The sequence below is a fragment of the Colobus angolensis genome, unplaced genomic scaffold (assembly GCF_000951035.1).
Source record: "Colobus angolensis palliatus isolate OR3802 unplaced genomic scaffold, Cang.pa_1.0 Scaffold241, whole genome shotgun sequence".
NCBI lineage: Eukaryota > Metazoa > Chordata > Mammalia > Primates > Cercopithecidae > Colobus > Colobus angolensis.
Genome location: NW_012115611.1, coordinates 4,863,412 through 4,889,203, shown reverse-complemented (window position 1 = coordinate 4,889,203; position 25,792 = coordinate 4,863,412). Strand labels below are relative to the sequence as shown.

The window sequence follows — 25,792 nt, the reverse complement described above, 5'->3', positions numbered from 1 at the left end:
CTTCAGCAAAGTCTCAGGATACAAAATTAATGTGCAAAAATCACAAGCATTCTTATACACCAGTAACAGACAAGCAGAGAGCCAAATCAGGAATGAACTTCCATTCACAATTGCTTCAAAGAGAATAAAATATCATTTAAGCTAAGATTGCAAAAATCACAATTTAACTGTATTTAAACAACAACAACAATAAAATTCAGAACTACTAAACAATTAGCAAACATACGCACACAAGGTATACATACAGGCTTTATTAAAAGTAACCTTAGAGGAAATATGAGACAGTTTTAGTAGAGAACCATTAGAAGAACATGGTCTTTTAAAAAAGCTTCTAAACAAACAAACAAAGCAAAAAACAAAAACCAACAAACAGAAAAACCTCTTATGCTTCCTTCACTTCAAAATACATTGTTAGTGATTGAGTTGTTTCTACCAAAATTATGTTGTTGCCCTAATCACTTAGTACCTTATTGTAATAATGTGACCTTACTCGGAAATAGGATCATTTCAGATGTAATTTGTTAAATTAAAATGAGGATATATACTGGAGTAGGTGGGCCCTTATCCAATATAACTGCTGTCCTTAACAAAAGGGAAAATTTAGACACAGAAAAATATTGAGAGAGACCTCAATGTGAAGATGAAGGTAGAGATCAGGGTGATGCTTCTACAACTATGGGATGCCAAAGATTGCCAGAAAAACACAGGAAGCTAGAGAAGAGAAATGGAACACATTTTCTCTTACAGCCCTCAGAAGGAACCAACCGTGCCAAGACCTTGATCATGGACTTCTAGACACCAGAATTGTCAAACACTAACTGTCTGTTGTTTAAGCCACCCAGTTTGTGGTACTTTGATATGGTTGCCCTAGCATACCAATACATACATATATTATACATCTATGGGAATACAGTGCATTTTTTTTTATCAATCACAGAAAAATAGACATAAATGCTCTCTTATTTCTAGTTCACAGTAGAAGTATCTTTATGGGCATTCTCCCATCAAAGACTACCAGAAATTCACCTGTCATTAGACAAACTTGAGTTTATTGGCTCCATACTATGAAGAAACAGCACACCATGAGGAATTTGGGAGCACTTTGTTGAGAAGATTTCAACAGAGGCTTGAGATTCAAGCTTGGGTTTAGTGACTCTGGAGATGGTTCCAGGAAGTTTGGCCTCTACTCTACACTGAGAGTTACAAAAGAGAGTAGTTTTAAAATTGTTATCTCAAAGGTGGAAGAAACAGATCCAGCTAAAACTTTAATTGGTTAAAAATAAAAAAAAAATAAAACAAACTGTAGAAGAGATAGGAAAAATGAATCTAAGCCATTTTGTGGTTTAGACAGCTTTATTGTTTTCCTCTGTGCTCAGATATGAGTGTGGAGTGATATTATTTGTATTATGTTCCTTCATGAGTACAGACCTTGTCTGATTTTGGTGTTCCATAAAATTGTTTATGCTCAAAAGAAAAGCACCAGGGTCATATTATGCAGCCAGTCCAGCTTAGCTGATACTGGTGGGGCTGCTTCATTGACTCTCAGTTTAATTACTCACAAAATATTTTACTAACATGAAGAAGTGATAAAAATCAATTCATTTGCTATTTAATCAGGTCAAGAAAGAACATACATGAACATGGGTATTAATGTTTATTCATACTTGAAGGTATGCTTTTTAAAACAAAAATTATTTAAAAGAGTAAATCATAAAATTAAAATGAAAATAATTGACTTCATATGTTTGCATTCAACCTGGAAATGGAATTTGCTTTCTCAGAGTAAAATAAATAAATAAATAATATATTCCAATTTATGGCAATATTTGTAAAATGCATCTGTAACATTTGCCATTAGCATTTTATTTCCAAAGGTTATGTGGAAAGTGGGGTTATTTCCATTGCTTTCTGTCTCTTTAATCATTGCGAGATTTGAGAAGAAATTTGTCCAACTTAAATAGGAGCTAGGAAGCTGGGAGGGAATGGGATAGGGAGAGGGAAAAATGATGTCTCCCCATAAAATTCATCACTCAGACTTCCTTGGTTTACATAAAATTTCTCAATGATAGATAACAGCAACCATCTCTGGTCTTTTACAATGCACAGAATATCTACCACTTAAAGTCCCTTAAAGATATACAATGTCCATTACCACTTAATGTCCCTTAAAGGTATACAGTATTAGCTAGATCTTCGTTTAGTAAAAAGGACTGTCTTTTCTTAGAACTTTAGTATATGAATAATGAGTTTTATGAAAAATATAAAGAGAATTAGGACTCATGTTTAATATGCTGAGGTATGCTCCATAAAGAACTGTTTACCTGGTATATGTCCTTTGATATTACTGCAGAAACAGGATTTATACTGTCCAGTCTAATCCTTTCATGTTTTTATTGCTGATTATAGAAGTTGGATGACTTGGTTCTACTTTACTTAACTTTGTAGTGGGTTTCACTAAGCCTTCTGTCATTTACACGTCATACATGATGTCTCTTGTGTGGAAAGATTGTCTCTACCCTGTTATTTACTCGCTTTTAAACTACTGTGTTTCCCTAAATACCTGAATTTTTGTTATCACTTTAAGTATTTTAAACAGCAGATTTTAAGTTTGTCTAAATCATGAGAAACTAAAATTCAAACTACTAGACTCACATGAAGACATGCTTGACATTTTCACATTTTTGTAAACATCTATATCCACTTATAGCTCTTAAAACAGCAGTGTTCTTTAAGAAGTTTAACATATGAATGTATAAAGTTTATCATAATGAACTTGATATCGAAAGTCATTCATCCAGTGGAAAGTCCATCCATCCATCCATTTTAAGTGGAAAGGGGGTTTCACCATGTTATCCAAGCAGGTCTTGAACTCCTGACCTCAGGTAATCTACCCAACTCGGCCTCCCAAAGTGCTGGGATTACAGGTGTGAGCCATGATGCCTGGCTTTTTTTCTTTTTTCTTTTCTAATTTTTTCTTTTTTTTTGATGTGGAGTGTCGCTCTATTGCCAGCCTCGATTGCAGTGGCACAATCTCAGCTCACTGAAACCTCTGCCTCTGGGGTTCAAGCAATTCTGCTTCAGCCTCCTGAGTAGCTGGGACTACAGGAGTGCACCACCATGCCCAGCCAATTTTTTTTTTTTTTTTTTTAAAGTAGAGGTAGGTTTTCACCATGTTGGCCAGGATGGTCTCGATCTCTTGACCTCATGATCCATCCACCTCGGCCTCCCAAAGTGCTGGGATTACAGGCGTGAGACACTGCACCCGGCAGTACAATTTCAGTGGGAACCTCAGCATTTTTGATTTTCTGAGTTGATGACATCATTGTAAAAATCTAATAAAAAACAGGTTCTTAATTGTTCCTACCAAATATGTACGCAAATAAAATGTGCTTTAGCTTCTTAACATTAATTTGAGAGAATACAGTTTTCAGCAAATAAAATTTCAAGGAAATAAAGAAGCATTATATATATTTTTAAATACAACTAAGAAATACAATACAATGTGATTCTCTGTAAGGAGACCAACCATACTTTATAGCATTTTTAGGAAGGCTTTCAACAGTTCCTCAGTGTGCACCAGGTTTAAGTTCTATAGATCACAAAGCCTTTTAGGATCTTGTCCCAGCCTATGGAGATGTTATTTCAGATTAGTGAACTTCATTTAACACATCCCAATTTTCATCACAAATTAGCGTAATAACTAACACATTACATGTTAATACAAGCATCTTTGAAATTGGGATGAGTTTTTCACAATAATGATGTCTTAAACACTTTATCGGAGTTTAACTGTCAATTTTTGGTCTCTGTATTAGTTTCCTATAATGGCTGTAACTAATTTTCACAAACTTAAAACTGCACAAGTTTATTATTTTATATATTTGGAGGCCCAAGTCTAAAATGAGGTAGGTGTTGTAGGGTTGTGCTGCTTCTGAAGACTTCTATTTTCTTGCCTTTACTAGATTCTAGAGGCTGCCTATATTCCTGGGCTCGTGACCCCTTCCTTGCATCAATCCAGACTCCAGCTTTCATCTTGATGTCTCTCCTTCCTCCTTTAAATATCTTGCCTCTCTCTTATAAAGGCCCTTGGAAGACCCAGTTAGGGCCCACCCAGATAAAATAGGATAAGCTTACCACATAAAAATCCTCAACTTAATCACATCTGCAAAATCTTATTGGCCACATAAGATAGCACTCACAGGTTTCCAGAATTAGGAGCTGGATATCTTTAACGGGGAGATAGTGAAGGGAGTGGGAGGGCATCAGTTTTTCTACGACCCTTAATGGCACATAAAATAAACTCCCTTAAAGTCGGTGGCATATTGTAATTCCTTAAATGTGGTAATGCATCTCCTTCTTCCCTGCATTTTGTGTTCCACTCATATTGATTTGTTTTCAGCCTCTTGAACTTTCTCACCTTCTGGCCCTCATGCTTCTAGAAAGCTCTCCCCATCCCCTTCTGTATCCCACATGTCTAACCTCAATAATGTGTGATGATTCCTTACGGCTCACTCCAAATATCACCTGTTTAGTAGGCTTTCCAATAGCACTGAATATGTCTTAGTTGCCCTTATATTTGACTGTGTTACTTTTCTGTGCTGAATAACAACTAATCACAAGCTTATATATTTAATACAAGTCACATATTTTATTTTACAATTTCTGCAAGTCTGCAATCTGAATGGCTTAATTGAGTTCTCTACCCATGGTCTCACAAGACTGAAATCAAAAGGTTGACCAGGACTGTGAGCTAATCTAAGGCTCATGTTTCTCTTTCAAGCTCACTGGCTGTTGGTAAAATTTAGTTCCTTGTGATTTTAGAACTCTGGTCTTTCTTCCTTACTGACTGTCTAGAGTGTTCTCGGCTGCTGCAAACCACATGCCATTCCCTGTCTCATAGAGCTTTATAAAATACAGCTTTCATTTGCTTCTTTGAGGCAAGTAGGATAATGCCTCTGACTTCTTTTAAAGTCTTACCTGATTTAGCCAGGCGCACTCAAGATAATGTCTCTTTTGAGGGACTCCCTTATGATTCTGGGACTTAATTATATCCACAGTCTTTTCTTTTCTTCCATAATTATTATTTACTTCCGTAAATAATTATGGAGTGACATTCAATTATATTCACATGTCTTACCCATGTTGATTTATTTATTTAAGACAGAGAGTCTCACTTTGTTTCCCAGGCTGGAGTGCAGTGGCTCAATCACAGCTTGCTGCAGCCTTGACCTCCCAAACTCAAGTGATCCTTCCATCTTAGCCTCCCAAGTAGTAACTGGGACTATAGGTGTACGTCACCACCTCTTCACACCTGAGGGGTCTCACTATGTTGCCGAGGCTAGTCTCAAACTTCTGGCCTCAAACAATCCTCCCACCTCGGCCTCCCAAAGTGCTGGGAATACAATTGTGAGCCACTGCACCCAGCCTCACCCACATTTAAAGCGAGGGAATTATGTATGGTATGTACACTAGTGGTGGAGATCTTGGAAACCATATTGGAATTCTACTCACATAATGACTCTTTAGCACAGGAAATTGACCATGTTTACCACTTATTGCATTTCTTTACTTGCCTATTTGAACCCATGATTGTTCTTTTAAACACCTGCCCCCCACCTCCCTCCCACATCTATCACAGTGCTTGCCACGGAGTAAGGGCTCATTACCTATTAGTATAATGAAATAATATACAAATCAACATGATATGGGGGTACAGTGAATTCATGTGTGTTCTGTAAAAGAAAATAAGAGTATTTTCTCATATACATTGTTGTTCAGCTACATAATGTTTATAATGTACAAAATTATTTACAAAGCAACAGCTGAATTAACTTCCCACTAGCAAAGCAAAACACCTAGTGTCACAATTAAATATTTAGCAGTAGGTAATTAGAAAGAAAGGGTATGCATGGGAACTTTTCATTAAAGACAATTCATTTTTTCTGCATGAGTAGAAGATGTTCATTCAATGCAATTTCCCTTACTTCACAAAAAACTTTGATTATGATAAAATAATATCGAGAAATGTATTACTTGCAATACATTTCAATCTCATAATAGTTTCAGAAAAAGATCTTATTTCTATTTGAATTCTCCATACTGCTAAGCATTGCTTTTGCAAAAAGTAGCCACTTAATAGTTTTTTATTTATTTATTTTTTATTGAAAGACTTTTTTTATTTTTATGTTCTTGGGAAGTAGTTTTTTATTTTCACTGTCTTTTTTTTTTTTTTTTTTTGCTGTACTTGGAAATCGAAGTACTGAGTATCTCCATTTTGGTACAGTTTTATTGGTCTTATTTTATGGACACTAATGATATCGATTTGGTGCCTTTACTCTACCCATTGATGATATCCTCAGCAGCTTCTAGGCAGGCCCTCTTACTATTTTTCTTGTGGTCAGATTTGAGAGAGTCACAGGGACACTGGGATTTTATAATTTTTCAAAGTACTATGGTACTTCTCAACTTTGAAAACTTAATCCCTTATCCTAAGTCTTTGTGTTATACCCTTTTCCCTGTACTTGTGAAATTACTGAGAAAACCCAAGCAGTTCAAGGACTTAATGATGACTGTATATTTTCTGCTTTAAAGTATTCAGCCAGGCCTTTTTAGAACCCATGTTTGTACCTATATACTATACATTTTAGTGAATAAGTGACATTATTTTTAAATACTTTCCAAATAGCTAACATCTAATTATTTTTACTATGCCTTGAAAACTGATACTCAAGTAATAATTTTGCTTTGTTGAAAAAGTTTGTGCTGCTTATACTGTGCTTTTTGTCTGATACGGTTTCTCTTGAATCAAACCATCCTATTTCTTAAATACTTGTGTACATTTCACAGATTGGCAATCACTTTATGCGATTAGATTTTCTGAGTAAAATATTTAAAAAATTCAGGACTGAAGTGTTTCTATTAAGATTAGATGCTTATTATAATGTTCTTTTATCATTTATTTGTTTTGAGAATAGCAAGAAATCCATCAAACAAAGCTTACAGTGGTAGCAACCTCCAGGGTACCAGAAATAAAACATAGGGAGCATCAAATTGTTAATAATCTACTTTCTTAATTGCAGTGTCTTCAGAGAACATTGTTGAACAAGAAGTGGGAAGTATGAAGAAACAAAATACAATTTTTTAAAATGCTGTCACTTATCATTGCTACCTGCTGGTACTTTGTTAGATGAAGCATAGAAATCATAAATAACATTTATTTCTTAAATTGTAATGTAGAGGGAAAGAGAGTCACAAGCATAATATGGAAGAGAATAGAAAATAAATTGGAAGCATTTATGCTGAAATATGCCAGGTGAATGACAGCAGTTGCAAGAATTGGTTCATTCGATAAGCACTGGCATTTTGATTCTTTCTTTTCCAAGTCATCACTGTGAATTTGGGCCTTGCAAAGCTAGTAATCCTTGTGAGAATGGAGCTGTTCATAAAGAGAAAATGGATTTGGAAATGTTTCCCCTTGAGTTCCAGTGCCAGTGTGCCAGCTTTGCAGGTCCACGCTGTGAGATCAATGTCAATGAGCGCAGTTCCAGCCCTTGCCTGCGTGGATATTGCTATGACAGTGAGTACCTTCAGTGGCTGCAATTGTAGTAGAGCAGGCCAATGTAGAATCTAACATAGTAATGGGAGAGTTTAGGATTTAACCAGGATTATTTACTGACTTTAGCCTGGCTTGAACATCAAAGTCAATGTCAGTTATCTTCACTAAGTACCCCCAATTTCTGACAAATCCATTCATATTTTTGTGAGTGCAGCAAACGAGGAAATCTGATGAAATGTGACTTTTCCTTTCTTGTGTGAGAATTAGCCTTTGAAAATTTGTTTGAAATGGTAGAATTTTAAAAAATATTCACTCTTAGGCATGAGAAAGCATTGTTTACAATATTCAAAATAACATTAGTTTAGCCTATTTTATACATATACACCTCACACACTCACACTTCTTCCTACTGAAATTTATATTCCTAAAAAATATAAATTTATAAAGGAAAAAGAAGACAGGAAGAAAAAAAGGAAAGAGGGAAAAGTAAGATGGAAACATGGATTTTTCTGTGGAAGAATATGCCTAAAATGGGTAATTTTGTTGAGACACAGGAAAATGGAATGACATTATACACAGAATGTGGCTGAAGCATGAAGAGGAGAAAGAGAAATAAAGGTCTAGAAGGGTGTTGCAAAAAGTATCTTATTTGTTTTTATCTCACCTTCTTTAAAACATATTTCTACATGATCCCTCAGTATATGAGTAAATAGTTAAAATTAAAACTTCATTTCAAAAGAAAGTTGTGTTATTGTCTTTTTATTTAGAAATAGTAGGATTTAACTCAAATTTTAAATTTGTGTCTTAAAACAAGTGCCCTGCAAATAAAAGCCAACATCAAGGCAACTGAATTTTGTAAATTGGGTGAAGCCACCCAGATTTAAAACAATAGGTAGTGGTGGAGTCCTAGCAAACTGAAATATCTATATAGATACTAATATCATGTTAATTTTCTAACATTGTGCCAGCTAAGCAAAACAGTTCTGTGGACTATATGCCATCTTTTTGCTGCTCTTGATATAAATCACCAAGCTATTATTTTTGTTCCAGACTTTGGCACTTCAAAGATTGTATTTTAAAATTTCTGAAATTCTCAAATTACCTTGAAATAAGTCAGTATTGTATCATTTCTGAGCTCAAACCCACAGGTATCTGGTGAGGAATGATACTTAAAAAAGATTCATGTCTTTTTAACTATCGCATGGCAGAGAGAGAAGTTAGAGTTTTTTTGTTTTTGAAATACGTAGGCAGCCGTACTATAATGACTACATATAGGCAATTTAAATTTAAATTGTTCACATTGATTAACAATGTATTATATTTGACTTTTAGAAGTTCTTTGTAAATATTTTAATGTGTATTTTTTCCAAGATAAGAAAATGCAGTTTATAATATGTTACTTATAATGCAATACTGCCAATTAAAATTTTTGATACCACAATATATTATGGGAAATGTAAAATTTGAATACCTAAAATATTGATGTATTTCATCATACAATCATTCATAATATATTTTGGGCCCCATCTAAGGATATTTAGGTACCAGGGAACTAAAATATTTATTAAAATTTATATCACACATGTAGAATGTTATCAGAATGAAACTAAGACACTAGATTCTTCATACTTTCTCTAAAATAGAATAGTGTAGGAAGCTAAACTTTCTGAATTCTAGTTAATAGTGATACAGACAGGAGACAGGGAAATACTGGTTAGAAGAGGTAGTTTCCTGGCAAAGGTCGCATCCTCAAGCCTGGATAACCGTGGCCATACATGAGAACAGGCATTCCTGTTTTTCCACCCAAAAAGTTGCCTTTTGCCTGCCATGCTCCCTATTCTGTACCCATATAAATGCTGAACCCCAGACTCCGGAGTGAACCGGAAGATGAGGAGATAAGACAGGCAGACAAACGGACTATGCAGCAGAGAAAGAGAGAAGAGGAGGAACATCTGAATACAAAGAGGAGTTCAGGAGTGGTCAGAGAGGAGTTTGGCCACTGTACGGCCCTACTCCAGGGAAAGATTATCTTCCCACTCCCTCCCCCACTTGCACTTCCGCATGCATCCTGCTGAGAGCCACCTCCACCACTCAAGACCTCTCATTCATCCTTCACGCCCATGTGTGACCCGAATCTTCCTGGATGTTGGGCAAGAGCTCGGGATACAGAAAGTTGTCACACTGACCCTCTGCCCTTGTGAAAAGACAGAGGGTCCGTTGAGCTGGTTAACCCTTAAAGCTATCTGCGGACAGCAAGGCTAAGAGAACATTGTAACACTGGGGTTTCAGGTACCCATCCCTAGACACTACCACAGGTCCAGAGCCCAAAGCGCTCACCCTGGACTCTACACCTGCCTATCTGCGTGGTCTCCCTCCCCCAAGAGGTTTTAGCAGCTGCGCAACTGAACAGGCCAGTCACACCACTGTTGCATGTCCTGCAAGAGGGATCAGGGAGCTCTACCATGTCAATAGTACTTATTACAGGACTATATATGAGAAAACACATGTATATATGTGTGTTTGTGTGTGTGTGAGTCTGTAAATCTTGAACAGCATTATACGGTTGTTCACAATTTTGTTGCTACAGGGTTTGTTTTGTTTTGTTTTTGAGATGGAGTCTCGCTCTGTCTCCCAGACTGGAGTGCAATGGCACAAACTAGACTCACTGTAACCTCTGTCTCCCAGGTTCAAGCAATTCTCCTGCCTCAGCCTTCTGAGTCGCTGAGACTACAGGCATGTGCCACAAGCCCAGATAATTTTTTTTGTTTTTAGTAGAGATGGGGTTTCACTGTGTTGGTCAGGCTGGTCTTGAACTCCCGACCTCAAATGATCCTCCCACCTCGACCTCCCGAAGTGTTGGGATTACAGGTGTGAGCCAGCATGCCCAGCCTGCTGTTACAGTTTTAAAATACCTCTGTATATTCCACCAAAAAGCTTTATCACATTTCAAACTTTCGTTCAGTACAACCAGTATATCTGATGTCTGGTACATAGTTAAGTATAAAATGAATAATACATCCAGATTCATAGAAGGCCTATTTTAAGAAAATTTGGTCTCAAAATAGTAGCAGGAAATATTTGCAAACACAGACTAATACCAATGCAGTTGAAATAGGAAATGTTCCTTTGTCCCCCTTGCAGGGTGTGTGACAGGAGGAGTGGCTTGCTTCCTCAGTGCCCCATTCCTCTAGGAGAGTATATAGATGGGCAGGATGTGGGGCTCTGACTCTACATCCTGAGGATGTGAGGTGGATGTGTAGGGGTGAATGTTTACAGCTCCTGAAGCCCCAGTGGATGTGTGTTAAAGGGTGCTCCTTTAGTTTTGCTCTTTTAGTTTTGCCATCTATAGGCGGCTTGTGTTAACCAGCTCCATTAGACCCTCTACCTTGTCACAAGGACAGAGGGCTCTCTGTATACAAGGTTCTTGCCTTGGTGTACCAGAAGAATCAGATCACATCTGGGCTTGTAGAATGAGTGCAAGGTTTTATTGAGTGGAAGTAAATCTCAGACAATGGGAGCTAGAAGGGAGATGGTTTTCCAAGGGAAAAACCTCAGACTGCTCGGCAGCCTGGGCTCTCCTCTGACTGCCCTGACAAAACTCCATGTCCTTCTGGGACTCGGTGGCCTGCCAGCATGCCGGTGCTGGTCGGGGCATTCCTCTTGATGTCCAGCCACCTATGTGTTCCTCTGCTGATGGTACACCTCTTAATGTCCAGGTACACTGTGTCTTCTTCCCCTGATGTGTTCCTCACTACATCCAGATACGTGTCTCTGCCTGCTAGGGTCTCCGGGGTTTTTATAGGCACAGGATGGGGGTAGGGTGGGCCAGGGTGGTCTTGGGAAATGAAACATTCTGGCATGAAGGCAGGAGTGCCAGTCCTCACCTAGGTCCATGAGGATGGAGCCCTAGCCAGGGACCATGCCCTCCTCTACCCAGCACTTCCCTTCCCCCTTCTGTATCATTTAAAAGGACCACACTCCTCCCATCCCAGCACTTCCATATCACAGTGACTAGATTCTCTGTTGAAAACAACAACAACAATCCAGAGCAAGACTACGTGTGTAACATGTCTTTCCTATGAAATGGTTATTGGCTATCACATAGCCCCATAGTTAACAAATTACAAGTGAGAAAAACCCTCTGCTTTTTGTTACTTTGTTTTAAATATTTAAATTGTTTCTATCTTCTTTGCAGTATCCAATTTCCCTTTGGTATCCAATTTAGTTCTCTAGGTTCTCTTTTGGCACTTAGTCCATTTAGTGATTTTTATTCCAGAATAAAGTATTAGAAACACGTTCCTTGTCTGTATTAATCTATGTTAGAAACACATTTATTGACAGTAAAAGCATGCTTTATTTTCTTAACAGTCTGTTTCCAGATACTTTGTTTGTTCAAAGTTACCTTTTGTTGTCCTTCGCCTTTAATGTAATTTATAATTTGTCTTCATAGAATATGTAACATCAATGCTGAAAGTTAATTTGACTCCAGTTGTTTGTTACCTGTCAGAATGCATCAGTATCCAAACTTAAATAATAACCATAAGTGTAATTTTAAATATTGTTGCGATTGATGACACTCCACAATGTCTTAATTATATATTGTATAATATGTGGTTTTAATCTGTTAAAATACAAAATACCATGTGTAACACAGAAAGAAGCACAGATTGACATCATTTTATCACATTAATTCATTTACAAATATATCTGTTTTTAATAATTTGTAGTCAATGACAGGTTAAAAACTAGGTGCTAGATAAAAAAAAGAAAGTACAACAGAAGTAAAATCCTGTCTAAGGAGCTGCCTATTCTTATGTAGTTCACTAGTCTCTTATGGATGTCAATGACTACCCTGTTCTTCTTAGAGGCCCTAGTTACATATGTTGTACAAAACATGGCTGCAGAAATCTAGAAGCTAGATGAATTTCTTACAGTGCATTAAAAATGTTTTTGCCACTGAAGACCTAAGCATTTAATGAGAGTAATAGCAAGTACATTCACAGAGGCGTAATGGCAGTATAGATTTCATGGTAAATCTCAGGGATAATGAAGAACTCAGGGACTGACTGTAAGTGGTTATAAATTGGTGCCTACTCCAACTGCAATTCATACTGTCACTACTTCCTTGAGAGGCTCCAGACACCATTCTTTTTCATCATTAATGGTAAAATGAAGAACAAATTTTGATCATTATTTTAAAAAGATTTTGATGAAACGTGAAAGCTCTTTTTAACTAAGACTTAAGTAAGTAGCTTATTATCGACTTCGAGATCACAATGCACTTTAATATATTCTGTCATACATAGAACTTTAACAACTGAACAATTAAGGTCTTGTTTATTAAATCTAAAACAACTTGGGAAAATTAAATGATACTAGAGTAACCTATTTATCATATATATTGTATACTGCCAAAAACAAGAGAGAGCAAATAAAATTGCATATTTTCATTGTTGCTTTGCAAACTGTTACCAAATGTCCGTTGTAATTGTTCTTATTTCAACTAATTGAAGTTTTTTCTTATTTTTTGTTTTTTAATTATTATTAAGTTAAATAGAACTGGCCAGGCGCGGTGGCTCAAGCCTGTAATCCCAGCACTTTGGGAGGCCGAGATCGAGGTCAAGAGATCGAGACCATTCTGGCTAACACGGTGAAACCCCGTCTGTACTAAAAATACAAAAAACTAGCCGGGCGAGGTGGCGGGCGCCTGTAGTCCGAGCTACTCGGGAGCCTGAGGCAGGAGAATGGCATGAACCCCGGAGGTGGAGCTTGCAGTGAGCTGAGATCCGGCCACTGCACTCCAGACTGGGCGACAGAGCGAGACTCCGTCTCAAAAAAAAAAAAAAAAAGAAAGTTAAATAGAACTGAGTAAGATGGTTATTTAGAAAATATCATAGAGGACTATGTAATAGATTAAATATGATAATTCACACTTTATTTGGTTAAAAGCAAAATGTATAAATGATTATAGAATTTTAGACTAATTATCTTTACCTGTACTAAGGTTAAAGGAATGTTAAGAGTTTTCTCTTTTCTGTTGTTTCTAGCGGTTGGTGGCTTTTCCTGCTTATGCAATCCAGGCTATGTTGGAATAAGATGTGAACAGGACATTGATGACTGCATCCTGAATGCCTCTGAGCACAATTCTACCTACAAAGATCTGCATCTCGTTAGTATCCACTGGTCTTTTATATACCTAAATGTGGACTAATATAATTTAACCCCTACCTACAAATAGAGTGAGCTTTTGCCTGTGTGTTAGGTTAGTGTATATATATATTACATATGCTTACTTCTCAAGATTAGAAAACAGAAACCCAGGCAAAATTTTTTTTTTTTTTTTTTTTACGTAGTAAAACATGTTCTATTCTCCACTCTATACAGGTTGGCTTAAATATTATATAACAAATGGTTCACTTATTATATTCACAACTTGTGGCAATATTGACTTTGTATAACATTTCAGAAATTATTCTGAAAGGCACTGTGTGAGTCTTACAGCCACCTATTTTTATCTAACTCATGGTATTACATTCACACATATATTTCATTATCATTATCTTAAATTTCACTCTGACCTCCATCTCATATTACATATTTCCAGTTTCCTTCACTCATCGGTTGGTGTTGTCCCTTCAGTACATATTCATTTGTCACTGCCTTTGTCACAAGCATGTTCCATTCTGCCTTAAACGATCTGTGACACGGTTGGCAATTGATTTGGGATCCCCTCTGGCTCCTCATTTCTCAGAAAGCCTGACATAAAAAATATCTACTCAAGGTGGACTCACTCACTGTCTGGCTTCAGAAAATAAACAGCATACAACACAAGTCAATGCTATAACACTAATCCAGGCTTATGGTTTATTACTTAACAACAGAACTGATATTTGCAAGAGGACTATACTTGTTGAAGTTAGAAAAAAAAGCTTTGAAAGCAAACTTTTGAAAAGTCAAAATATGGTTTCAGTCAACACATATTTTGACTATCAGTGCACTGACATCATTTTTTTAAAAAATAAAAGGAACACTTGTGGCAAACTGATTTTTCCCACAAGGACTGCAGATACCTAAAGGAATAACTGTAACTCACATTTAGGTATCCATGACCAGAAACAGAGTTGCTCCAGAGGTTGTCTAGCCACTTTTCAGGTATTTGTGGCTGTCTGGATGCTTGGTCTTGGTCCATGTCACATGCTTTATCTAAGGCAGTCATGTTAATCACATCCCATTCTTGTGGATTCCTCTAGACATGGACATGCGACACTATGCTGGTCTCTGAGGTCTAAGGCCGTCATGATAATCACATCCCACTCTTGGAGATTCCTTTAGAAATGGACATGCGACGCTATGCTGGTCTCTGAGGCAAGGGAGGCACTCTTTCTGAGGAAAGATTTCCTCACCTGATCTTAGAATGTGAGTAAGAAGTATGCCTGACCTCTTCCATACCTTCTAACATCTAGATTTATGTAGTTACTGTTACCATTTTGAGGTCCTAAAGCAAGATGGAGGGTGTATGTAGTAGATTAGACTATCACTATTAGCCATTTAAATAATAATATAATAAACTATTAGTCTATTATTAGTGAGTACCCTGAAAACAGCAGATCCTAGAGATAGAAGAAATCTGGTCTGTGACCAACTGTTGAACTCTTGACTGAACTTCTCAGGTTGCCTGCCCAGCCTCTGGACCTAATATATTTGATCCTTATGACCTCTTGTTTAATATTGCTTAAGTCAGAGTTCCTTTTACTTGTAGGTAAATCATCTAATGTAAACATCCATAATGTAATTAAGCTCTTTTTTAGGCTGTGATTTTGGCAGTGACTTCAGCAATAATATGAGTTTATTACACAAGAAAGAACCCCATACCTGTAATCATAAGAGTCCACTTATAGACCTGACACTGCCACAAATATTCTGTGGGACACGAAGCCAGTCATTTCACAAGTCAAGGAGTACCACTTTAGATGCTGCCTATACCAAATAACAGAAACTTCCAAGTATATTATTGTCTCATTTACCTATTTTATGAATTGCCACTAAAAAGCTATTCCAACTAACTTTAGTATCAGTTTAAAATCTTGACTCCTATTTCCAGAAATTATGATAATAAGAATATGAGGTGGGGAGGGGAAGCAGAAGGAAACAGTTTGAAGAAGAGATAAAGTTCTCATCTTATTAACTGGTTTAAATATATTTTAACATAAAGAGACTGTTGAAATTATCTAACTCCCAACTGTAAGTCATATATCAACTTCAAGAACAGAAATGTCATCGTACTGGTGATATCCTTCCAAGAAAAGGTGTTATGGAGACCACAGATTGCTTAAAATATTAAAGTTCAAAGCATTTCATAACTTTCAGATATTGTGTCTGGGGCCTAAAGACTACCCTCAGGTTTGCTAATGTACAAGAAGAACTGAGAAAAACTGCTTTACTTCTTGCTAGGGTTTATTACAATAAATGTTACAGATTAAAATTAGCGAAGGGAAAGACACATAAGATAAAGTCTAAGAGAAAGCAGGCACAATCTTCCAGGTGTTATTCTCCCACTGGAGTTGCATGAAAGTACTTGAAATATTTTCACAGAAACAATGTAGGGCAACATATATAAAGTGTAACCAACCAAGGAAGCTCCCAAAAGCCTTGTTGTCTATGGTTTTCCTTGTAGGTCAGTCATGATGACATGAAGCACCTGTGTAACTGACCTTAGCTAATCAGTCTCCAGCTCCTGCAGGCACCAAGCTAATGCAGCATGGCCCAAAACCTCAGGCATATAAAAAAAGGGCTGCCAGCATAAATCACATCTAATTAGCATAAACTATTTGGCACAGCTCGAGGTCTCAGGTATCAAAGACATTATTATCTGTCAGGATATTCCAAATTCAGAGGTTATCTCCCAGGAGCCAGTAAAGGACCAGTTCTTTCAATGGAATATATATAGGCTTCAGCCCTCAATTTTGACTTAACACTTTCTTGCACAAATTTCTTGTTAAATATTACTTTTCTGTGTATGAATAAATAGTATATTATTGGAAAATCATGCTATAATAATAAAACAAAAATAGTACAAAGATACTAAGTCATATAAAAAGAGCCAAAACTCATATTTTTAAGACAAAGCCTGGAATGGACATCATACACAATTTTTTGAGTTTCATATTTACTTGCTTTTAGTAACTCATTGGTAAAAGAAACACCATAAAATGCTGAAGCATTTGAATTGGAAGATAAAATTAGAAGGGCACAGGGTTGGATTTTTCTGCAGAATATTTAATACTCTTAAAAAACAGGAAGATGATTTATTTAATCTATAAAACATTCGCATTTGCCTAAAGAGTCACTGACCTGATTGTTGTATGAGCCAGACCGTCCAGATCAACTCAGGCAATCCCACTGACATGTGGCTTGCATCTTCTTTGAACCTGGCGTGTGTATGGCTTCAAATTAACATTTTTATATTTACAGCATTTTCTTTTGATTACACTGCAGCATCATGAGGTTGAATTTAGATGAAAAGCAGAAAATAAGAAGACTTCAAACCCACAGTAGGAAGTGATTTGTAACAATGAGCCAGTTTTCTTCTTTTCCTTCCTTTATGGTTCAGTAAATCTAAGAAAATAGTAGGAGGAAAAAAATAATCTTTTGAATATCTAGCATATAATATAATGCAAATGTTAAGAATGTGTGTAGTAAGACCTATTCCCTAGTGCAACTTTGTTAGGTATATTTGAGAATAACTATTTCTTTGTGGTTAAATATGTATGATCAAATTAATCTAGTATTTCCCCCTCTCATTTTAGTTTTGTTTTCCTCTGTATCTTACATGAATAATGAATGCTTAATTTTTATAACAGCAGAGGAAGCAAAAATAGTGCAGTAGAACTAATGTGGAAAGAACAACTCTGCAATATATAAATATACATACATATATATGTATATATAACTATCACACACACAAACACATACACATATACTACAGGTTTAACTTTTCCCCCAAACATTCAGCTGCAAAGACAAACTGAATTTATATGTGTTCTAAAAAAAAAATAAAACTACCTTTACCTTCATCCACTGTATGGTTGAAAATCCATGTCAGTTATTTGAGAGTTGCTCATTTCCTTCCCTTGGGATTCGAGTAAGCCCTGGGGGTAGATCAATCCAGAATTAATGGAGAACAGCCGTTGCTATACAGTTCATCTTGACTCCTACTAAAATGCTTATGTGGTATCTCCATTTTCCTTTCAAAAATATATTAATCTGTGAAATGGTTTCAATGCTTGCCTACCAAATGTGGCTCCCAGGACCTTCTCTGTACCCTTGCCTTCAAGGGCATGATGCTTAGCTAATCGGTGGTCAGGTTCCAGTTGTGTCATCAGTATACCAAGTTGGAGCCACAAAAACCTCTAGGTTCTGTTCTCGCTCCAGAAATACAAACTCCCCATCAGTGCGGAATCAATCCAACTGCACTCTGTCCAAATACTAAAGCCTTCATTTCTTTCATACCTTCCTTCTCCGTAAAGATTTGCTTAATCACATTTGTTGGAAATTAACACAGAGAATCTGACTCATATCAGAGCTTCAGAGTTCCAGAATTCTCAAAACACAAAAAGCCATCTAAATATGCCTAGAGAAAGGAAAAATTCAATTTTTGTAGCAAAAAAAAAAAAAGAGACAAAACCACATTTAGTTCTAATTAATTTATTAGATTAGACATTTTAATTTGTTTATTAGTTTCTTCCATAAAATGTAGGAGCTGGACTCAGTTGTTCTAAAACAGGGAGTTGCTTTTGAAAAGACACATGCTTAAAATTCGGATTCAGACGGTGGGTCCAGGCATCTAGGTAATTTATAATGCCTTGTGATTTTGATATGTACTTCTATTTGAAAAATCTTTGAACTAGTTATCTAGATAGCACTTTCTAGCTCTAAATTTCTGTCATATTCTGAGTAAAGCACAAAGATTTCTATTTCATGTATACTGATAATTCACAATTTATTTAGCTCCTTAAAAAAAGAAATAATGGATGATCTGAAAAATCTGGAAAATGGTAAAACTGATTTATCCTCTGTTTTTAGCAGCATATTTCATGGCATCTTTCTTTCATAAGTACTATTTTCTTGTGGATTCTTCCATCTGTTTTAATGTTTTCATCTTCAATACAAAAGGAATAAAATCTATTTTTTCTATTCCAATCCTTTTGTAAGGGAGATAATAATATATGGTTTTCTCCTCACTATTGTAATAACTTAGTGAAGTGTTAGTCTCCCTATGTATTGGCATTTACTAATCAGAAAATCCATACATGAAATTATAGCTTCTCTTAGAGGCTGGATATAATGTTTCAAATCATTATAAGAGTATTAAAAATAATCAATGACTGATTAATTATAATGATATCCAAAAGTTTCGCTTAAGTCTGTTGATTAAATCTCTTGTTGCAGCATCATCAGTAGTTATTATGCAGCCAAAACTTGAATTAAACCTTAATGTATTAGCTAACTTCCAAACCTATTGTTAAAAGAGGCACTGCAGCGACTAGGTAACAGAAAATAAAGCTTTTTGGTCATGCCCATTTTAAATAGCCTGCTATGTTTATATAGAATAAAATCTGCCTGCAATTTATTACTCAGATCTCTACTTTTTATTATACTGATCTTCCCTTTAAGAATTTATTGAGCATAATTTAATGTTACATTTATAACTATAGTTAACTATGATAGGGGTCAGCTTTCTATCATTTCTGCAATAAACTAGATTATGGAATTCTTTTCTCTGTATGATCTAAGACTAAAATAGAACTTAAGTTCACTCATCTGATGACCTGTATAATTATCTTAATATGTTCTCCCTCAATTGTCAGTTTTCATCATAGTTACTATGCCTTATCTGAAGCAACCTCATTTCTTCCCTTTTAAACTACTGTTTTGAACCTATGATGGCTCTGAAACTGATGATTAAATTTATTAAGATTACATGCAAAATAAAAACAAACAGAACCTGAGAAAAAGACTTGCTGATTCACCTGAGTAAACAAGTATGTGAGCTTCAATGCTTTGGACTTCAGAAATCTCCTCTGGAAGCTGAAACATATTTTCTCTTCTTTCTTATTCCAAGATTCATTACAGAGAAGAGAGGTTTACAGATGGCTGAATTTTGAGGTTTAAGAAATCCATGAAGCAGTATTGAATTTCATAAATAATATGTGAGGACGTAACAGATCACTGAGAGGAATTTTCCATTTTCAGATTTTCTAACAAAAGTCAGCACTTTCCAGAAATTGTCTAGCTTAAAAATGATTTAGAACTGATTGAATACTATTTCCATTTCCAATATTAGCCAAAGTGCATAAAGAAATGAATTTATTTTGAAAGAATTATGAGACAAATTAAGCTTATTTCAAAACAAATACTGCATTTTACCATTATTATTTGTGATATTTGCATAACTATAAATGGGACTCATCTCTGAACTTCAAAATTTATTTCTGAGAAATCAATCAATAGTTACATTCTACAGTAATTCCACTTTTTTTCATAGAAAACCTTTTATATGCCATTAATATAGATACCATTTTTAATTAGTTGACCATATAAAAATTGGTTCTAAAAACTGCTATGTTGTGTACATTGTGTTCATATCATGCATTTAAGGGGATCATAGAGCAATAAAATCACACTTTCTTTCAGAACATATTGATTTTAGCAATTTATTAACTTAATAGCCTTTAAAAGGTAGTAGATCCTTTATTTCTATCAGTAAATAACTCCATTGTGTTCTCAGTCTCTGTTTATTTCTAAGCACCTCATTTGTCTGCAGGAATTTTATTAAAAGTAAAAAATAAATAGGACATTTAGGATTTGGCAGTTGATAGATACATGTGTAAACAAGCATATGTGCAAGTATGCATGTACATTTGTGTGTACCTACACAAAAAAGAGAATATGTGGATCTCTCTTCTTTAGTGTTCTGCCAACCATCCTATTATAAATAGAGTATAACACTTTTCAAAAATCAAGTTCTTGAACTGAAATCAGTTATTTCCTACAATAAACCTGCCTTGCTTATAGTGTGTGTATGAAATGTATATTCTATATTATATTTTTATATTTATAAGAATTATATAATATCTGTAAAAGGTCATGTATAAAAATATAATTTTTATACATTGCATACTTAAGTATAAACTATGTATGATATAGTATAACATAATATAAGATTTTATATTACATGTTTCTCATATATGTTATATATTATATATATAGTATATATATTACAGCAAGCCAGTAAATAGCCTCTTTCTGTAAATTGATGAAGAACATTGATTTGAACTGATAGAGAATGATCTATGGCATCATCTTGTCTACAATAGGGTTAAATTTTGTAGTGTGCTCTTTAAAACCAAAAATCTGCTTATAGAAGTGAAGAGGGCCTTTGGGATAGATAACTTTGGCCTCACTAGCTGTGTTACCTTGAACAAGTCATTTAACCTTTCTAAGCCTCAGTCAGTTTTAATAACGAACATATTAACAGCAAGTACTCTGTGGAATTGTTACACAAATTAAATGTAAAATACTTCATGTATTTTACTTTCTGCTAAATCTATAACATAATGTCTGTCCCATACAAGGCATTAATAGATACATACCATGTTTTATGATGATTATAATGATTTCACCATGGTACAGATAGTGTTTGTCTGAGTTGAGCTAAAGCTCTTACATTGATTTGCCAAGCCAGGGTATTTTACTCAAGGGTAGGGAAGTGAGCTGTAATTCAGTCACTTCTGTGTTAAAAATAATTTCTTTACTGATCATGGGTTTCTATGTTAATATATTTTCATATCAAATAATAGTATATACGCTTATATTTTTACATAAAAACTTTGAAGAAAGTACAGAATAAAATACCTATTATGAAAACTGCTTACTCTTAATATTTTGCCAGGGTTTAATTATTGATTTTAACCACTAATGTCAATTCTCTGAGGATGAGGTTATGCTTTATAATATTTAAAAAATATATATCCTTAAGACTGAGTTATGACAATGCCTGAAACATTGCAGATTGCTGAGAGAGAGAGACAGAGAGAGGCGAGAGAGAGGGAGAGAAAGGAAAGAAGGAGAGAAGGAAGGAAAGAGGAAGGGAAACAGAAAGGAAGGAAAGAAGAATTGAATGGTCAGGTGTTTACCTATATCTCTTTAACTTTTTTTGGATTTTCTCATAGAGTAAGAAACTCACAGGTCTATGCCCAGATTCCAGAGATTTCCCAGATGCTGATAGCATTTGTTTGACATGATATCAGATTCTGAGGCTCTTGGGCCACCTTTTAAGGCTTGCTGTGAGATTGCTACATTTCTGCTGAAATGCTCTGCATCTGATAGACACAAAGCAAAACACCTCAGCTTGATCTCTCTCTCTCTTCAGGTATCAAGCCTTTAATCTGGCTAAGTCCACATAAATCTTATCAGTGGCACAGCCTTTTAGGTCAGTTTCCCTGGTTTAAGTTGCTGGTCTTTTTTTGCCCTCTCAGCAAGAAAATCTCTCTTCCTGTAGCTGCTGTGCTTAAAAGACTAAGATCAAAACTTTGCCCTACATTCTTAAAAAAGCCTGAAACAAAAACTCGAAAGAGAACAATGGGATTGGTGTGGATATAAATGTGGATGAGTATATTAAATATCATGTTAAACATAATATATTTAATACAATAAGTATAAAATATAGCACTATATTAAACAGAAGTGTATTAAATATGAAAATGAATTTACACATACATGTAGGTTTAGAGTGTTATTACCAATTCTATGATTTTTAAAATTATTATTGATATATACAATCAAGGACTAGTTTGTTTTTCAGAGCATATAAATCCCACTTTGTTCTGAGATGTGTCTTTCCAAGATGTCTTTTATAATTCACTGGTATATCATAGAAGATAACATTTCACAGAGAAAAATGTAATGTGCATAGAAGTGAAGCAAGTTTCACAAGGAGACACGGGAATGTACAGAACAGGTCGTGCCTCCCCGAGGATTCCCTTTCTGTCCTACATATGCTGTACCTCTGAAAGGATCAGACCTTGAGTTCAGCTGCCCACAGGACTCACAAAACTAGGAAGGACAAGGATTCCAAGAGCAAATCAGTATTTCAGAGTCTCTACAATACCCAGAATCACCTGTGCCAGTTATAAACTGCATGCATATTTGGGATTCCCCCTTTGGGGATTCTGATTTAGTGAATAGAAGGTGAGGTTGAGACTCTGTGTTTTAATATCCTCCACAGAGAATTCAGTTGCAGAGCCATAGTGCATAAGTACTGGACGGTGCACAGCCGCAGTGATTTATGTTTCTAAGCATTGTATACACAGCATTCTGCACCCAGCCAATGCTCATCTGCATGGAAGCTTGCACTGAGAGGTGTAGCAAGAGCCTGATGATTCAGGAAATGGTCTACTAAGAGCCACACAGATTGAAATACAAGTAAAAGCTACTTGTCACCAGAATAACTAGAGTTGAAGGGAATTTAGAACTAGAATTCTAAATATATTGATAATAAAACATAACAAAATCCAAAACTTTTGAAATCTTTTTCTAAGGATATAGACCTCTGGTCACTTCTCCCAAATAGTATCACTACTGCACTTTGGCATCAGAAAGGTGATGTTCTAATGGAAAGAGAGAGTACTCTTCTTAAGGTTTGCCAATTCAATTAGCCTAATCAACAGATTTCTGTCATTTGCCACCAAAGTTTTTCTTTAGGCTTCAATATAATAAAATTGAATAGACAAATCAACAACTGCACTAGAATTTTTGGTCTGAGTTTATATATGTATTTCCTGAGACAAACTAAACACATTTCTAAAATACATCAATTTTAACTAAAACTAAAATTTAAAATTAATACTATAAAATGGTGAAGAAATATAATGTGCAAAACATTTTAAATTTACCATGTGTTTGTCTAACTGTAATTTGGCCCTTACAATTCTTTCTAAAAGGAGACAATTGGATGAATAAAGAACCTAATACACTCAAATAAAAAGTAAAAACAAACCATAGTAAGTGTTATCATAATTTTTGTGTAGATATCTGGGAAACATTGCAGGAAACACCATGAAGTATTAGTAAAAATTAAAATTCATAGGACTGTCTTTACAGCATACGTCTTAAAGGATCTTCCTATAATTCAAGGCAGTTAAGTTAAAATTGTGAAATAAAGTGAATTTATTGTATACTGCCTTTTCATTCACCTTGCTGTGAATGATATTTATACAATAGACATAGGAATTTGTGTTATTTACATATGTGTATATTTTATTTGCTATATTAGATGAAAATTATAGAAAAAATATAGATGTAGCAAAGGAAATGAAACAAGATTTCCTTGAATAATAAGCCTGTCACCTTCTGATAAATGTTTTTCTTTTTTTCTCTACGTTCTTTTTAAATCATTATTCTTTTCTTATAATGAAAATAAAGGCATACCTTAATTCCTTTGTGGATGGGAACATAGGCTTGCAAAACCCTTTATTTGCTTGAATATTGAGAAACAGAATAAACAGGTTTAAAAAAGTTATCCGATGTAGAGTCTTCCATGTGATAATGATAAATCAAAACTTGTTCTCAGTAAAAATTGAGATATGAGTATGGAGGGCTGAGATAGAACATAGCTGGATTCTGGAAAATGTGATAAGTAGAAGCAACTGAGGAGAGCAGACTGCTGGACAGTTGTGGCAGAACAGGCGTATATCTAAAGAGCTGGGTCCGACTTCCGCAGTTAGTTTTTATACAAATCTTCTGAACCCTCTTTTAAACATATATATTCTACACTTGCTCTGGAATATAAATTTAGTCTAAGATTGCCAGATTCAGCAAACAAAAATACAGATGTCCAAATATTGCATGGGGCATACTTGTAGTAAAAGAATCCATTTTTATCTGAAACTCGTATTAATTGTGTCCAATAGTTTGTCTAATAACCCTAATTAAATCAGACTTTATCTTAAAGACATTTATTTTTCAGTCACTGTATGACTGTTATGATATTCTTATCTTTTTGTAAAAAAAGGTTTTTTTAAATTTTTAGACCTCACAGTTTGACTTAATTTCAATAAAAGAAGATAAAATTGTTCTAAGTGAATTCTTCTAGAGCAGCTTAGAATATAGGGTTGAGCAAAATATCATAGAGGAAGAAGAATAAAATAAAGAAGGCATTATTCCCTCATTGTCTACACTGACAATTTAGCTAAACAAATAATGACATTGCCTGAGGTACTTCCTGATAGGCTTAATTAGTCAGATCCCCCAAATAATTTGCTACTTCTCATTATTCATTCAACTGACAAATTCTCTTTTTGTTACTTGAGTTCAAAAAGAAGAAATTACAGCCCTAAGCAAAGTCATAACATTTGTATTGGTTAAGATCTTTCACAGGCTTGTGGAAATATTTTGACAAAGATGGTCTTCAGTGGCATCTGCTTTTGTTTTCAGGGATGACATGTGATTGCATCAGTTCAATTGCTATAACCAAGACCTATTCATAAAAGGCTTGTCCTACATCGGCATATTCATAAAACAGGAGCTAATTATATATTTACAAAAGATTGTACCAGAAAATTAATATATGTCAAGAAAATTAATATATCCCCATAGGTATTCATTGTCTGATTTTCAGCAAGTGTTTTAGATTGTCTGAGTGTTAAAAAGAGGTTTATTTGTACTTTGTTAAAGGGAGGCAGAATCTCAAAAATCCTTGAAAGTCAATAATTTCCAGAAGCTAAGAAAGAAACTTTTATTTCTGTTACAAGAAACTGATTTTGCTACAGTAAGACTGCTGGAGGGATGGATGAGAATAAAACCTGTATCGTATCAGAGAAAGAAGTTCACTAAGAAGATATGTGCCTGGCTGCACTGTAAGACAGAGGGAGATCAGTTGTCTTTATTGGGTAGGACATATTACAAACCCATCATAAATAAATTTACAATTTAAAATAGTCTCTTCTATCAATAATGTATAGCTAGCTAATTCTTTCATATTTTCAAATGATGTCATTGTCTTGTTTTTCTTGCACACCAAAATTGATTACAGAGCATTGAACTTCCTTTTTTAATTCTGTACATAATTATTTAATAACATTTAAAAATCTGAGTGAAAAATTAATACATGTTCTTTTGTCGACAGTTTAGAAAGATACAGAAAAATATGATTTTTTAAAAAAGTCATTTCAAATCTTA

General features: G+C 35.1%; 1 protein-coding gene across 2 annotated transcripts in view; it reads left to right on the top strand.

The window, feature by feature from the left end:
- EYS (eyes shut homolog (Drosophila)) overlaps positions 1-25,792 on the top strand; it is a 2,062,375-nt gene that overhangs the window by 726,676 nt on the left and 1,309,907 nt on the right. For both annotated transcript variants that reach the window (XM_011945635.1, XM_011945634.1), the window contains exon 14: positions 13,603-13,724. In XM_011945635.1, the coding sequence (XP_011801025.1) occupies positions 13,603-13,724 (122 nt within the window). The remainder of the gene's footprint in view (positions 1-13,602; positions 13,725-25,792) is intronic.